This window comes from Melanotaenia boesemani, chromosome 20 (assembly GCF_017639745.1).
Source record: "Melanotaenia boesemani isolate fMelBoe1 chromosome 20, fMelBoe1.pri, whole genome shotgun sequence".
NCBI lineage: Eukaryota > Metazoa > Chordata > Actinopteri > Atheriniformes > Melanotaeniidae > Melanotaenia > Melanotaenia boesemani.
The window spans coordinates 14659774-14676584 of NC_055701.1; the positions used below are offsets into that span (position 1 = coordinate 14659774).

The 16811-nt window shown below is 38.8% G+C and overlaps 1 protein-coding gene across 7 annotated transcripts in view; it reads left to right on the forward strand.

Moving 5' to 3' along the window:
• Window positions 1–10248, forward strand: part of rnf144aa (ring finger protein 144aa) — a 30690-nt gene extending 20442 nt beyond the window's left edge. For 5 of the 7 annotated variants that reach the window (XM_041971760.1, XM_041971762.1, XM_041971763.1 and 2 more), the window contains 4 exons: window positions 297–513; window positions 1461–1608; window positions 2041–2130; window positions 4283–10248. In XM_041971760.1, coding sequence (XP_041827694.1) covers window positions 297–513; window positions 1461–1608; window positions 2041–2130; window positions 4283–4414 — 587 coding nt within the window. In that variant the 3' untranslated portion in view covers window positions 4415–10248. The remainder of the gene's footprint in view (window positions 1–296; window positions 514–1460; window positions 1609–2040; window positions 2131–4282) is intronic. The other 2 variants (XR_006008667.1, XR_006008668.1) reach the window with 2 other exon arrangements.
• The last annotated feature ends 6563 nt before the right edge of the window (window positions 10249–16811 follow it).

Sequence of the window (16811 nt, forward strand, 5' to 3'; positions counted from 1 at the left end):
AAGTGTGTGTTTGTAGTTCTTTGGCAAAGTGGCAAGGGGAAGGAAGGACTGAACACAAGGGCATCGCACTATGTTATTAAAATGGCAAACCCTCCCACAAACTGGTCTTCTTACTGCCTTGAAAAGTGAAGCAAATCTTTTCAAGAGTTTTGGGAAACCAGCAGAGATAAATTACACAACCGATGGAACAGAAACACTCCATGTTCAAATAAAAATATGATCCATTAAAACATTTGCATAAACTATTCATTTTTGTATTTTTGACTATAGTGGCTTGGCATTTCTTGTTTTATCAGAGGTACTGCTGGACCCGTGCAGGACGTGGTGCCCATCCTCAACCTGTCAGGCCGTATGCCAGCTTAAGGAAACAGATTCTCCAGCTTTGCCCCAGTTGGTCCAGTGTGCTGTATGTGCCCTTCAGTTCTGCTCAGCTTGCAAGGCCAACTGGCACCCCGGTCAGGCCTGCCAAGAGAACAACTTGCCTATTACTTCCTTCCTACCAGGAGAAAACAGGTATTCATTTTTATTTGTATCCGTCCGTCAACCTCAAAATTTTGTGTGGAATAATTGTTCTATTGTTTCTTGTCATATGACCTTCTTTTTTATTCTACTGCCTTTTGGGATTATCTTTTGTAATCTACTAGTTTTTCATAAATATATTTCATTCCGCTTGATTTGTTGTGATTGCATCAGCACCTGTCAAACCTCATCTACAGGTGCACAGCGGTATCTGTGTCCCCCTCAGTGTTGTGCTTAGCTTACCTGACAAGTGGTGAGAAGCACTGAATCAGACAACAGGATTCGTCCAGTTTGTCCTGTAGCATTTATCAATTAAACAATCAGCTGAGGCTGAACCGCAGTCAAGACGGTAGTGATGGTTTTATGAGTCATTTTAGGGATACGTGATCTGCCTGTTGAGGTTAGAGGAGGGTTGCCTGGACTCGTGTTCAGCTGACCCATTTCTTTCTGATATCCTCTTACTATGGAAATGTCATTAGCTCTACAAGCTTTTCTTCACCTGCACAGGTTTGAGGCCAAGCTCAAAGGCCACATTGGAAGGAGGGTTTTTTACAGGATTAGAAGTTAAGTTGTAGAGAGCATAACCTTTGTGTTTGAACTACTCTTGTTCACTGTAATGATGTCTCAGAGAAATGGTTCTTTCAGAAAGATGAGTGGAGAAATTATAAAACTCTTCACTATATCTGATAACTGGTATTAAAAGTTCATCAAACAGCCTTTGGTGACCGGGCCGTAGCCTATTGAGCTCAGTTGAGCTCAGCCCAGAAGGCTGACATGAAGAAGATGGATGGATGCTTGCAGCCAACTGACTAAGATGGTCAGGCAGTTGACTTTAAAACTAAAGCTTTATAGAAACTCTATTATGACAAAGACATAAACATTGAGTGATTTGAAATTCTTTATGCTATTTAAATACTCCTGTTGTTTTGCTCTTTTTCCAGCTCTTTCTATAAGAACGAAGAAGATGATGCACCAATCAAGCGCTGTCCTAAGTGTAAAGTTTACATCGAGAGGGATGAGGGCTGTGCACAGATGATGTGCAAGAACTGTAAACATGCCTTTTGTTGGTACTGTCTGGAGTCTTTGGATGTGAGTTGGATCTTATTTCCTACTGATATTGCCTGATTAATACCAGATGGGTTGTACATATGAATCTAATTTATTATTGCATTGCTGTCTTTGCACATTGTGATTATTTTGGATGTAGTTGTCATTTGTCTCCCTGTGACAGCACTATCTTTTATTATCAGGAAAATGTAGTTTAACCTTGGTAGCTGATAAGGAAGGAATATAATGTATTTAATTTTCTTCTTCCAATTCATAACAAGATTGTTGAAAATGACTGCCTCAGTTGAGGTTGGATAAGCGTGACTTATGAGCTCTTACATAATCTCAATTGTGAGAGCAGACACAACCAGGCCAGACAGGTCATTTAAAAAGCAATTGTGTGAGAACAGTCACCCCCATCTTTCAGACCGCTAATGGTCAGTCTTCCTCTGTGTGTGTGCTTTTATGTGCCAGGATGACTTTCTGCTGATCCACTACGACAAAGGGCCCTGTCGAAACAAACTGGGCCACTCCAGGGCGTCTGTTATCTGGCACAGAACACAGGTAAGAGCACCCGCCTCCCCATCCGTCTGTGACATTCCCATCACCATTTCTTGGCCATGCTGCAGCATGTGACCACACACGTGCTCCCTGGCTCTTGGTCTCTTCTGGCCCAAATACTCACATTTTGTGCTGGGCTCATCTTACCCTGACAGCACAATAGGAAAATCAGTCTGATCCACATGCAGCAGCAAGTGCAGCCAACCTTTTTTTTTTTCCTGTAAAAAAGGTTTACACAACCAAAATTATTCTTCGTTAGGCAAGAAAATTGTTGAGAGTTGACATATTACAAATACATCACATGTAATTCCTCACATCTAAGATGATGCATTACACATGATGTATTAGATCCACTTTACCCACTTATGATATGCTTAAATTTGACTAGCTCTCTTATTAATTTGCCGGTTATCTCTTCAGTGTTTAGTCAAATAATCTATTCACAAAATGGCACATCACTTTGCCCAATATACACATTGGCATCTGTTGTCTGGCGGGGCAGGCTGAGTCATATGATTACAGTTAAGCTGGTGGAAGCCAGCTATAGCTTCACTGCTCTGTGTGTCTTTGTCTCACTGCTTCTCTCCTTATTTCACCCCCTTTTGCTTTTTCACATGGAAAAAAAGCCTTCCTCTCACTCCCTCATAAATACAACATGTACTGGGGAAAAACCAATGAGCGAGAGAACCCCCTCTCTCTCCATCTGTGTCTGACAGCAGTTTGTTTTATTATTTCAGGAGAAGAAAATGTCATTCTAAACATGAAGATCTGTTAATAAGAGAAACCATGCTTTTCTCTAAAGTGCAGCCTCTTTGCTAAAGATAAATGTAACAATAAATGGAGCAGTTCTCTTTTGACTAAAAAGCAGAAATCTGCCTGCAAGTGATTCCCAAAAAATGTCCTCTTGTCCTCAAAACTGGAGGAAAAACATTGTTCTATTATAAGTTACTGTTGCATGTGACTGTTGGTTAGGTCGTCCAGTTTACTGGCTTTGAAAATGCAAGTGTGTGGCTCCCCCTTGTGGTGAATCAAGTGATTTGCACTTTAAAAAGGATACAATAAAAGTTTAAAATCCCACAATCACTTCCCAAATCATAAAGGTGTTTCAACATTAATAATGTAACTGTCTCACAGACAAAATGCTGCTACAACAGCATAACCATCCTTTGTGTCAACTGATGTGAGAATTGCATGATTACCCAACACGACAGAAATACAAAATTAGTCTTTACATAGTCCTTTTTCTGTTTCTAGTAATGTTTATAATAAAGAGAGTCTTCTGAATATTTCATATTTTTCCATATTTATGCATGTCCATCTTCATCCACATGTACAGAATTAGCCCATGTACACACAAACCCAAATGCTCCATCTTTTACCCCATCCAATCAACTTGCATTAATATATTTTTCTGCATCACACATCTTAATTCTTAAAATGTCAAGTATATACATTTGAACCAAGGGCGATTCCTTTTGCTATTTACATCAAGAAAAAAAGGGGGGAAAAAAGATTCTTATACGAATTAACAGAAAAGCATGAAAATGAGCAATAGAAAATTTGCTTGAGTAGGGGGTATAAATTTAAGTCATTTCTCCCAAATTTTGTACAATCCCATCTTTTTGCTTCTTGGGGATTAGGTTGGCCTTTCTGTTATGACAATTCCCAGATTTATTTCATATATTTTTTTCATTGTAGTTACTAACAGATTTAACTATTTCTTGTAAAAGATTTTTTAACTTGTAGTCAGAAGGAATTGAAGTAGCTTTATAGTTTATCGCATTTTAGCTACCCATATTCCCAGGCTTCTTCTGATTGCCAGATATCAATAATACCTTTTATACAATTATATGAACTTTTGGTAAGTGGACCAAAAGAGAAAATATGTAAAGGTATTAGTTGTAGAATATTTGCTTCAGATCAGTTTGCAGCCCTTGACTGACATCTGCTGGCCAATATGTGCTATTGCAGTTACTTCAGTATTTACTCCATTTAATTACATTTAGTGTTTTAGAATAAATTTAACAGTAGACTGTTTGGTAGCGTACTAGTTAATGACATTTCCATCCAACATCTCTACATCCAAGCCAAAGCTGTCTGCCTTGGATTCTAAATTTAAGGTTGAATTTAATTAAATATTTTTGTATTCCTGCAGGTTGTGGGCATCTTCGCTGGTTTCGGCCTGCTCCTTCTAGTTGCCTCCCCGTTCCTCCTTTTGGCCACTCCCATCGTGCTCTGCTGCAAATGCAAGTGCAGCAAAGGTGATGATGACCCATTGCCAACTTAAACGCCATCAATTTGGAGTGTTGAGCCACTTCAAGGATGGGCCATCTTTTTGTCCCTTTTCCACCCCTTTTCATTCTTTTCCTCCCGCCAGCTTTGAGAGAGCTTCATTTTTTGGGCTGAGCCTGCACAAGTCCTGGCCGCTTTTGGATCCATTGCTCTGCATGAGGAGGGCAGAAAAGACACTGTAGATGTTCCTCTAAAAAGAGGATCGAAGGTGAGCAGAAGTCAGACTTTTCAAGGGATCGCTGTGTCTACGTTAGTAAGACTTTGGTGGTTTGGGGATGTGGAGAAAGTCTGCGCCACTGGCCATTAGTTGTGAGTTACTGCTGTGTTGGAAAGTGATTCAGAACAAACCAAGGATAAATTGAGAAATGCTCTTGTATGGAAGCTATCAGGCAAGTGCCACTTGAGGAAGAACCTTTACCTTTTTTTGCTATGTTTTGTTGGTTTGTTGTACACAACAAACAAAAGCTCCCCCCCCCCCACCCCATCACCACACTTGATGTAGCTCTACAGATTCAGTCAGTAGCAGAAGAGAGTTGCACCACGCATGTTTGGTGTTCACTCGATTCGCACACAGAGCATGAGTTTGTAGTCATGTCTGCGACTGAGGTAGAGATGGGAGGCTAGGGCCGCCCTTAAGTCAGTGTACAGCACGTCCTCTTGATGATGTCAATGTTTTATAATCTTGCGCTTTTAATAGAACTGTGCTCTTGAGTCGTGTCTATGTGTTGTACTTTACAGTGTTTTCCAACCGTTAGGGCAGACAATAAAGGGGATTGCCACTCAAATGGAAAAAAAAAAAAACATTTTTTGGGGGGGTGGTGGGCCCACAAATACTTTGTGTTGGATTGTTTTTTGGAACGACCCCAGATATTAAACATTCAAATACTAAATAATTACCATACATACATTTTCCCCAAAGTTGAGTGGCACACCCCTTTGAGTTTAACAGTGATTCAAAGTCTGTCAAAGGACTTTGTTTCTATATGTTGTGAAAACATTTTAATACTTCAATTGAATGCGATGTCACTCCTGTATTTCTCAGTCCCAAGGTGATGGTTTAGCCAAATAGAAATGAATAGCCTTAAATACAGAATAGCCAAAATCAGGCATTTTCCCCCCTGTGCATTAAAAGAGTCAAGCATCAAATCCAAATAAATGCAGGGAAAGTTTGTTTAAAGGCATTTTAAAGTCTTGCAGGCAGTCGGTGAAGCCCTTTACCTTCAGATGATTCTATGATGTCATGCATATGCCACTCTGTTAATAGCCATAGTGTTATTAAAAAAAAGAAAAGGAAAAAAAGGTTAATATGTTCTTAAATAATTCTCTATGTGACCCAAGGTTGGTATTTTCTAAACCTGTATGAGCAGGAGAGCTGATGGACATATGTCCGACCATTATCATGAATATCCTCCCACTTTTTAAGACTTTAACAAAAACCTGCAAACTTGCATATGTTAGTGGTCAGAGTGCTGACGTTTTGTTTTGTTTGTAGTTAGACCTCCAAACAACTAGCAGCTATTCCTTGCAGGAACATCAGAAAATCCAAAAGAATAAATGTAAAAGAATGTTAAGTTTTTTGGGCTCTTAAATAATAAGCTGCTCCATATCACTTTATCTATGCAAGTTTGTACACCACCATTCTTAGAAGGTCATAATAAACTGTATGTCGCAAGAAAGTTGTGAAGAGAGCTGCAGAATGTCAAGGTATGAGTGAGTGTCATGGCTTTAATTTAAAGGGAAATTCTGGCCCTGTTTTCCCTTTATTAAGGGGGTCTAAATGATTAATAAGGAGAAAGGAAAAAAAATTGAATAGATCGACTGATTGAGAGCACCAGAACTAGCAAACAACCACTGTAATGTTATGAGAAGGGCAGATGTATTTATCTCAGGTCAAGAAGACCTGAAGGAGTATAACACCAAGCAAGTTGAATGGGTTAAGAATGTGTGATCAAGAGCCAGAGCGTTGTTCCACTCTTACACTGCAGATTAAGCAACTAAAAGGTTATTATAATAAAAAAGTCAAAGCTCAACACCCTTTTCTAACCTCCATACTTTAATTCCAATCCAACTTTCAATAGGAATCTGTTTTAATAAGGTGGCCTTTATGTGCTCTTATTACCCTCTCCTACAAAAATATGTCCATAAAAACACATTAAATAGTTGAATTACTTCAAAATGCCTCAACTTAATGATATATTTTGAACTGCAGTGCTTGCCAACACTTTCTGAGTGAGATACATTCTGGTTTGATGATGGTGTAAAATGTCCAATCTCAACGGTTACCCTCTCAATAATGTTACAACTTTTAACCAGCTAGCAATAAATGTACTGATTTAATCCAACATGATGCTGTTTTTGGCTGTAGATTTATATTCTGTAAGCAACAAGTAACGTAAAACAAGACTTGGCAGACTTTCTAAATTTGTGTATAACCACAAGTTGTGTTCCTAAATACTCCTGATAGACGTGTGAGCTCTGCTTTCATGTAAGTTTAACACAAATTGCAGTTCTCAGTCTTGCCCCACAAAGTTCTTGGCATCCCTTTGAGTCCACTCTAACCACAAGAGTCAAAGTTCAAATGCAGCAAGCTGAACCACGGTTGCTGCACATACCAACAAGTTGGCACTGTCTTGAGTTTTTGTATTAACCACCATGAAACTGTCATCAGTCACCGTGTTCTTCCCCTCACTACCGTTGTGAACAGATAATGACAAATACCAGAGCTCCTCTGTCAGCATTAAAAGCAGCTGTTGCACCAACCTCACAGACTTTGGTCCTGTTCTCTCCTTCCCTCCTCTCTGATCCCCTCCATTTCCATGTAGATTTCAAGTCAAGTCTTCAGAGTTGTATTCACTGCTTTCTCTGGGCTCAAGTTCAAACAGAAAGAGGCTGAAGAGAGGTCATGATGCATATAATACACATTAATGTGTCTGACTGTAACATCCAGAGTTGGGAGCTGCTCCTGCTTCCAGAGGCAATGCTAGTCTAATAAGCCATACCAGTCCTATTAGTCTGGGTTCCATTAGAGAGCTCTAATGTGCACTTCACATGCTAGGAATAATCATGAGCCATTAAAACAGTGAGCTGTTCAAGAATAAGAACTACATTATGAACAGTTTTCTGCAGGCATTCCTCCCTTTCCTTATTTCCATGCGTAGTAATGTCTTTTGCTATTTCATGCTCCTAATAGCTCTCCATGACTTGCCTCTCTTGACTAATGAAGTTTTATCCAGTTCATCTAAACTGTAGAAGGAGAGTCAGAACAAGAAAACTTTAATTAATAGACTGTTGATAACAAGTGTGGTGATTCCCATTATCTCTAATCATTTGTTGGTTTTTCTAGAGCTGGCTAATGCAAACAAACAGTGACTTGTGTTTTTGTGCCCTCCCATTTTCTCCCATCGTGGACTGGTGTTTTAGTAAATGCTGTCCCTTTCTGATTGGGTGACAGCACTCCTACAAATGGTAACACTGTCTGCAAACATGATGGTAGATAAAGCTTTTTACCCATCTGTAGCATGACAAGCCTCAACCTCAGCATGTTCCACTCCTCCAAATTTAGCTTGTGAAAGCTTTGCGAAGCAAGCACCACCTCTGACTCCTCTTTTCCCCTGATGGCTGTCTGATTCTCACTGATATTTACACTGTTGTCCTCCTACAACAGCTGACCTCCCATGAGACTTCTGTAACATGTTGGAAATAAGCTTCTCTCTGTGGGAATCTTAAAATTAGAGAGTTATAGAAACAAGCCCATGACAGCACAGTCCATCTAGCTTTGCCAGTTATAGTTTGTCTCCTTATTAATCATCTGGACCTTAAATGATAGAAATGGGGGCCAGGTTTAAATGTACAGTAATTTTCCTTTAACCAGGGACCTATTCAGAATAATGCTCATTCTGTTTTCACCATATAAAGTTTGTTGTAATGTATTTGTTCTTTAAATATGGTAAAGGCTGTATTTCAGGATTTGGAGGTTTGTAGTTTATCTGTTTTCCCTTTTTTATTTTCAGTTAAAATTCTTCCCAAAATCCATCCTTTCTCCACACCTTTCCAACACTGAGATTGTTCATTCAAAATGTTTACCTTTGTAAGGTTTGTCTAATCAACCCGTCAGCTATTCTGATTTGCCATTCCAAAATCTTCAAAGAAAGCCATCTACTTAACCCCTCCTCTTTTTGTGTAATTAACTATTGTTCATGTAGCATTTCATGTCAAATGGGCTTCAGTTACAAAAAGGGGGGGGGTTCAGTACTTATCAACAGTAGCTTATCTAAGTTAAGCAGTAGTTAATGATCTGCATCTTCCTCTTCATAGATTTCTTTTTCACCATAATAATCAGTAGTAGTAGCCTTAAATCTTGAGTACTTTACCTGTAGCTTGTGTTGCTTTCACAGACCTCACCAACTAAATGAGCACGATATATACAGTACAGAAAAATCCTTTTGTTCTTAAAGCGTTCATTTCTTTTTTTTTTTTTTTTTTTTTCTTTTTCTTTTTTTTTTAATGACAATCGTGCCAAGTGGATTTCATGGAAGGGGCTGCAAGTGTATGTGCATTCTGACCGTGTACCAATATATTAAGTTTCTACAGGGTGGAAATGATTGTTTCTCTCTGTAAACACTGCACTATATATGAGTTTCTTTGTTTTACCTTGATGTGATCTGTGATTTGTGTGTGTGTGCGTGCGTGTGTGTGTGTGTGTGTGGTATGGTGCCTGCTGTGTTTATTGGAGGAGCCTAGTTGTGAAAGTCTGTCAGCTGAGTAGAAAAGATAAAATAAATAACTGCAGCTGTATTTCAGCAGGGTTTTTACAATTTGACACATCAGGGGTCTGATGTTACCAGGAGAGAAATTTGAGTACTGCAAAATATTCATTATTGAAGTCTAACTTCCTTTTTTTCTTCTTCTTTTTTTCTTTACAAAAAAAAAAGGATAGCTTCAGATAGAATCCGATAGATTCTGTATTATGCAACAAACAAAAGGGCCAAGCAGCAAATACTACAATCATTGCATAATTATTTGTTTATTAGAGCTGGACAAAAAAAAAGGCCTAGAAAGTGTAACCACTTCACATTGATGAATCATCTGCACACGGGTTTGGGGGAACAAGATCATTTAGCTTCTCATCTTTGAAAGGGAAGCAAGGTGAAGTTTTTTTTCAAGGCTCTGCAACTATCTTCAGATCAAGTTAGATTACAAGCAGCTACTTATATTTTAGAACTTACTGTGTCAAGAGATGAAGCTGCATGATTTTTCTCTGACCTCTACATGTTAAATATTACAATATTGTAGCCTCTGAAGATCTTTGGAGTTGTAGCAACAACCGACTCAACAATGAAGTGTGTGTTCTTCTCATTTCACCTTTATTTTTTCAAGCTGATGCATTTCGATGTTCAGCCATATGAGATATTGTTGCTCAGCCTTCCTACATTCAGAAGGTTGGCTTCATGTGTTTGTTGCTATTTTTTTTCTTTAGTAATATTTTATTACACCTGTTATGTCATTATTTGCATAATTGTAATATCTGTTTATAAGAGTGGAATTCTATAAGTCTGAGAGGTCAGTTAATTATTAATTACAGTTAATACCAGTTGTGTCAGTTAACGGGTTATCAGAGAAACTGTTGTTAAAGGACAATATTTATGTGTTTGGAGATGGTAAATACATCTCCAGTCAGTAATTGAAAGTTAGCTGACCTGGATAACAGATCAACATTGTAAAATGACATATTTGAATAAGTTCTGTACAACTCCTGACGCAGCATCTCAGTATATCTATATTTCCACTAACACTGTGACACCCAGTATTAAAGGTTATTGTTTTTTGTGACTCAGTCGTCTTGATTCATTGGCTCGCTCTACAACAGCAATGTCCAACCATGGCCCTCAAGGACTGGAACTGGACATCCCTGCTCTTCAGTTTAATTTCCTTGTGGCACATTGGGGTGTGAAACAGCATCCTCTGGTGCTGTAAGTGTGTTCTTCCTCTCCTTCAACTAACAGATCTGTGCTACATGTTGCATCATAAATCTTCAAAATCATTTAAAAGACAAGTAATAAAATTTCAAAGTAATTGTAATTATACAGTCTTTGTGATTCAAAGACAATTGTTTTCTTCTTAAAGTGTAAATTTCTATTAACAAAAATAAGGTTTTTCATAAGGATGTAACATAACATAACTCAAAAGATTTGAGTCTGTCGCATTGTTTTTCATCTTTTAATTACTCTGATCTTAACTTGAGTCAAGCTGTTTTATAAAAAGTGTTTCTCTTTAGCAACCTTTTTACAGAAGATCCCATCCTCTCATCTAGTCTTTAACTTGCGTGAAGTGTCTTTCCTTCATATTCATGGCAGCTCTGTTTGTTCCATTGCACTTGTTTGTGTTCACCAGACATGTGTCAGCCTTTTGTTAAGGGCTGCCAAAGAACAGGTTGTTCTCTCCCTCTCTTTGCCTTTGTGTCTATTTCCTACCAGATGCTGGATTGGGAGCATTAACAAGACAACCCTGAAAATGAAAGTGCAAACGTTCAGTGATACATCATCCCTCGCCAGCTGCTCTCCACTTGGAAGTCTCTCCACCAATCACTGGGCTGGACCATAGGAAGTTACCATCTGTGAGCACCATGGCGACAGGGTTCGTGGATGGGCGCTGAAGCTGATGTGTTATTTGGAGCAAATGAAGTATGATGCAGACAGAGAGCCAGGAGGTGCGTGGTTGGAAAGGCAGGATGGACAGACAGGGAAGTGTGAATCACCTGGAAGACAAAGAGAAAGCAGAGAACACCAAACTGCAGCACTGAGAGAGGGATGAGAGGAGTCGAGGCCTTTCCTCCTGCTCTGTACAGAACACAAGACTATCACACACGTGCTGGCTGCAGGCCCATCACAATGGTCTGCTCTGACTTTACCTTCCAAACACCCACTGCCAAACCATCCTCCTCCCAATCAACATCTTCTCAGCAGCTCTGTACTTACAACTCCCCAACCTTTCAGTCTTTACACAACATCACTGCAGTTGCCATCACATTTCTAATTAGTCAGAAGTCATTATGGCTATATTCTTTTGTTTATTTTTTTAACATACTTTGTTAATTGACGGGTATGTAATATGCCATTGACTGTCAACTGTTATGAGACTGAATAAACATTTTCTGGGAATGCCTAATTCAGTGAATCATAGCCTTTGAAGCAAGAGTTTGGGTCTTTGAAGTGTACAGTTTTAGACTGAAAATGGCTTATCTAGCTCTTGTAAGAGCTTTAAAAAGTTGTAGTTGGTAAGCAAAAATCTTACATCCTCTGATGCCATTCTGTTCTGGAAATACACGATCAATAAATCAACTATCTTTCCAGTAAACTGAATAATAAAAAAATGCCATAAAACGATTACAAAATGTCAAATTATTGAAAATAGTTCAAAGAAGTTGAAATGCATTGTTTCTGATATATCTGCTTGCCAGAAGAGGAAGCTAGAGTGCCACAGAAGTATGCACAGACTCTTATAAACAGTGCCACACTGTGTTCAAAGTCCAGTACTGAGCAATGCATCTATTGCAGAAAGATTAATAAGCATGTCTTTTCCTACTTTGTATTTTCAGGGACGAAATGTTTCTTAAATTTTAAATCAGTTATAATCAAGTTCATGAGACCATTTGGAATGTTGTGGCATACATTTGCCTATGTGTGTGTGTGTGTTATTTGGGACAGTATGCGTGGTGTTTAACTATACTCAGTACTGTTCCTCTGAGTTTTAAAACCTCCTCTAAAGGCTCTTCCCTTCTCAGTCCTGACATGTAACGCTGACAAAGAGCATTTGAATGGAGCCAGCTTTCAGTCAGGGTTTCAGGTTAATATCGGGCGTGTGCATTCAGTCATACTTGTACTCTGCATTCAGGACTCTTAATTGTTTCCAGGGGCCATTGTACATCAGCCCACTGACTGATATTACATGACAGGGTCTCTGCCTCTGATCTATTTTATCTCCATGTCTAGTTTTACTGCCCATTGTCCCTGAAGCCTATGACACCTATTAGCTCTCATTAGCTTCCTGCCGTTCAACAAGATGGGCTCCGGTCTGTCAAATCAACAAAACAGGATACGTGTCTGTCTTGATAATGTTTCAATCTTTTGGCTAGATTATGAATAGTTGAAGTTCACTTCTAGCAAATATTGTCATCAATCTAAGCAAATTTGATTTAAATATATATCATGGATATCATGGATAATGTATTTGAAACATTAGCTACAGTTAGAAATCCTCCTCATAAGTATGATGATCATCTGAAAAGTTGACAAAATTGTAACTTTAATACTACTCCAATTCTCAGATCTCTCTCTTCTCTCTAAATTAGATTTAAAAAAAAAAGAAAAAAACATTTACAAAGTCTTAATGTTTGTCACACTATTTTAAAAAAGAAAAAAGTCCAAGACAATTAATCAAATATTGAAACAGTGAAGAAAACTTGACAGACATGGTTGTGCTTTCCTCTTTGGAAATGATGGCAGTCATTACATGAGTTCAGACCCAGAGGCAGGATCATTGGATCTTATTTATAAATTTTTTCATTCATGGATGTGTTTTTCTAGATTTATTTACAGGCTCTGTACCCTAAAAAAATTTTTTTAGATGACTTCCATAAAAGAATCAGACCTGTATTTGAAGGACTGTTGCCTGGGGGTTTAACGACTAAAGCCAGTCATTACTGGTTGTCAAATGCTTGTCTCTATTGTACAGGTAGTCTTTTAATATGCAATTCACGATGAGATCACCAAATTCTGGCTGTGAATGTCTCCCTGTCTTTATTGGTTTAAGACTTGGCTTCTCTCTAATAATGTTAGAGCGAGGGTGTAATGACATATTGTTACTGACCAGCTTGTTATGAAATCTTTCTTTCTTTTTTGTTTTCCTTGCACAAGTTTTCTGGTCTATTGTTGCTCATTTCCAACTTTTATGAAAGTGTTGCTGGCATCATATTGAAAATGAGCATATATATATACCTCCAAAACCAGTAAAAATTTTCAGTTGTCTCTCTACAACAGCTACAGTGGTCCATAGCTGAAACTGGTTTCATATAAAGACAGAGAACTGGTAAAATTACTATACTTTAGGGCCAGAAAAGCTTTATACGCCTATATCTGCTTTATAAAATTGTACAAGTTTACATGAAACTTTTAAGGCTCCAAAAATGTTACATGTCTACACATTCCTTTAGAACTTATGACATGCTTACAGTTTTAATTATGTGAAACTGTCACAAATATGATTTTGTACAACTATTAAATGTTTTAAAAGACTTATAGGACGGTAATAGTGGCAATGTGCTAGGTACTGGATAGTTGGAAAACTAATCCAGAGTCCCATCCGATCCAATATTGTCTAGCAACTTTTCACTTTTTGACTTTGCTTTTGGTCATGGTTGGCATAGAAACACATAATTAGGCTTTAATATTAACAGGTTCACATCACATCAACTGAATTGCTTATGCTGTAAACAGCAATGGAAATGTCACCAACTCAAAACATGTTTACGTTTTCCTAGGCTGCTCTGCATTTTTTTTTCTTTTTCTTTCCACTGTGAGGTTGCCAGGTTGACTGTAAACACCCCAAGAAGTGACTGTTATTGAGTAAATACTCCAGCATCACCTCCTTTAATATGCAGTGTACTGTTTCCACTGAAAGGATTTTGCATACTTTTCTTACTTTATTCAGAAAGAAGTATATTTCCTAAAATGTTTAACTGTTACCCTAGTTACAACATAAACAGCATAGTAAATCACATTTATCCACCCTTTTTTTTTTGTTCCTGCTTAAACTTATTCAAGGTTGCTGGGGGGCTGAATCATTTCCCAGCTTGCAAAAGGCGAGTGGCAGCAAACATGCACCCTAAACTCTGAGCTACATTACAACTACCAGCTAACCTAATGTTCATGTTTTGTGAGGAAGTGGGAGTACCCAGAGAGACACACATAAGCAAGAGAAGAATATGCAAACTCCATACACAGAAGCCCTGTTGAGATTCAAACCAGGAACCCTTACTGCTGTGAGGTGACAGCACTAACCACCATGTAGCCCTAAATCACATTCATATGCAATTAAAATTTAAAATGTTGACTTGCTTCTCTAGATAGTAGTTCCTGTTGATTTACACAAGAGGCTGTGCATTATGTTAACTGTCTATGTCAGTGACAGACTGGATTGCACACCTCAGTCTGTCTTTCTCCCACTTGTCACATCTTCCTTTACCTTCTCTGTGTTTAATCATCCTCTTGCCACACTTTGAGCTGAATGCATCTCCCTCATCCCATTTCCTCCTCTACACCCATGTTTGCTTGTCCTGCCCCTTTCTTATTCCCCACTCTCCTTCCTTTCCCCTCATTTTATCTGGAAGAAATTTGCCTGGGGTCATTCACCTGAGTTTCCTTACCTTTCCTCTGAAAGGCCTGCTGGGAGAGCATGTTTGCTTAGGAGGGGAATGTTTTCAGGAGGGCCGCAGGGAATCTTAACAAACTGTTTTCTGTCAGTGAAGATCTGTGGAATGGAGTTTGTTATGATTTCATAGACAAACACAACAGACTTAATAATAATGATAATAATAATAATAATAATACATTTTATTTCTATAGCACTTTATATTATAGGGAATCTCAAAGTCCTTACAGAAAACAGGAATAATAATAAAAAAGGCTTGGCAAACAAGACATTGGCATTGTAGATATAAAAATGATTGGAAAATAAAGTACAAGAGCTCAGTTTGTGTATTTTATTTCAGATTATACTGTAGTTCACCAACAGATTTTTTAAATGCATATTCATATTTAATGCATATTCAATGAGTTGTGCGAAAATGGGCTCAGTCACTCCCCAGCTACTGTTTCTTATGTAATATCAGTCATTTGTCTTTTTAGTCACTGGCAGTTGATTGGTGTTTGATTCATGGGACTGGACTCATCAGCTATCAGAAATGACGTATTGTACCAAGCCCCCACTGCTCCCTCCACCACCACAGCTTCCAGCCATGCACCTGTTCCCTCAGCCCGCTCTATCCTCACACACGCACACGCCCAGACAAGCCTGTGCCTGTGGATTCAACTTGACTTTTTCTCATTAAAGACTCAGTGAAATCTGACAGGTTTCTACGGTGAAGGTTTCCATATAGATCCTGCCACAATGACAGATACCCGACAGCTTGACGATAACTGCTGCTGTATTGTAGACACACAGGTGTCCCTCGTGGCTGACGACAATAGGTAGCTGTGAGTGATGGACAGATCTAGTGAAAAGTTACAGACCTGGAACAGGAGGAAAGTGTGCATGCTGCGATGAAAACAAGATGGGGATCTTGTGAGTGGTCACGGTAAAAAAAAAAAAAAAAAACTGACTCAGTAATGAGAAAATTCATCAGTCTGAGGTCAAAACTTGAAGTTCAGCAGGTGTATTTATATGTACATTTCCAGGATCTTTATTATTAATCCTAGTTAATTAGTGAGTGTACCCAACCTCAATAATTTCTTTTCTTTCCCCTTCTTACTCTATCACCAACACCTTCACCTCCTCCTCCGCCCTCTGCCTGTAAATCAGCTCCTTAACGTTGTTTTTAATATTGCTTGAGTGCACAGTCTTTTTAACACGCTCTGGCGTTCACTCCTCTCGTGTGCCCTCTGTCAACAGTAAACTTTCTGAAAAGCGAGCTTAACAGGCCGTGAAAGGGCGGCACAGATGGCTACATCCTAGGTGGTAATTATCAACCACTTCCTCCCGACAAAAAAAGAAAAGAAACAAGCGAAGGTGTTGCAGACAGGTCAACTGATGCCGCTGACATGTTCGTGGGCTCTCTGGCAGAGTGCTCACATCGACGTTTAGGATAGGGCCTCCTGGAGCTCAGACAGCACGTTGACAGTGTCACAGGTCGACACGGCCATAAGAGGATGATTTTTGGCTTCAGTGCACATCAACATGGGGGAGATCTATATTAAAACCCAATTTCATTTGGCTTGGAAAATATGTTTAGCTAATATACTCTTCTGCAGGTACTGAATTCATTTCCTTTGTTCAAACGCAGTCATTGAGATGCATTCTAACAGGTTAATGCTGATGTGCTGCACATACACTATAGTCGACAGGCAATAAGAGCCAATTAGTCAGAGTGTTTCAATAAGGTGCTGATAATGGCAGCATTTATCCTCACTTTAACAATCAGGAGGCTTTTTTTTCCAAACAGCTTAACTACTTATTTTGCAGTACATCTATTAAAATTGAAGGTGACAGCCAATTTGAGTCCTCTTTAATTTGGGAAAATTTAATATAGTACAAGGTGATAGGCGAGGCTTCCCCTACCTCTGTACAAGCCGCCCGCCACATGCAAAAATATGTTAATGCTGCACGTATTAGAATCTTTG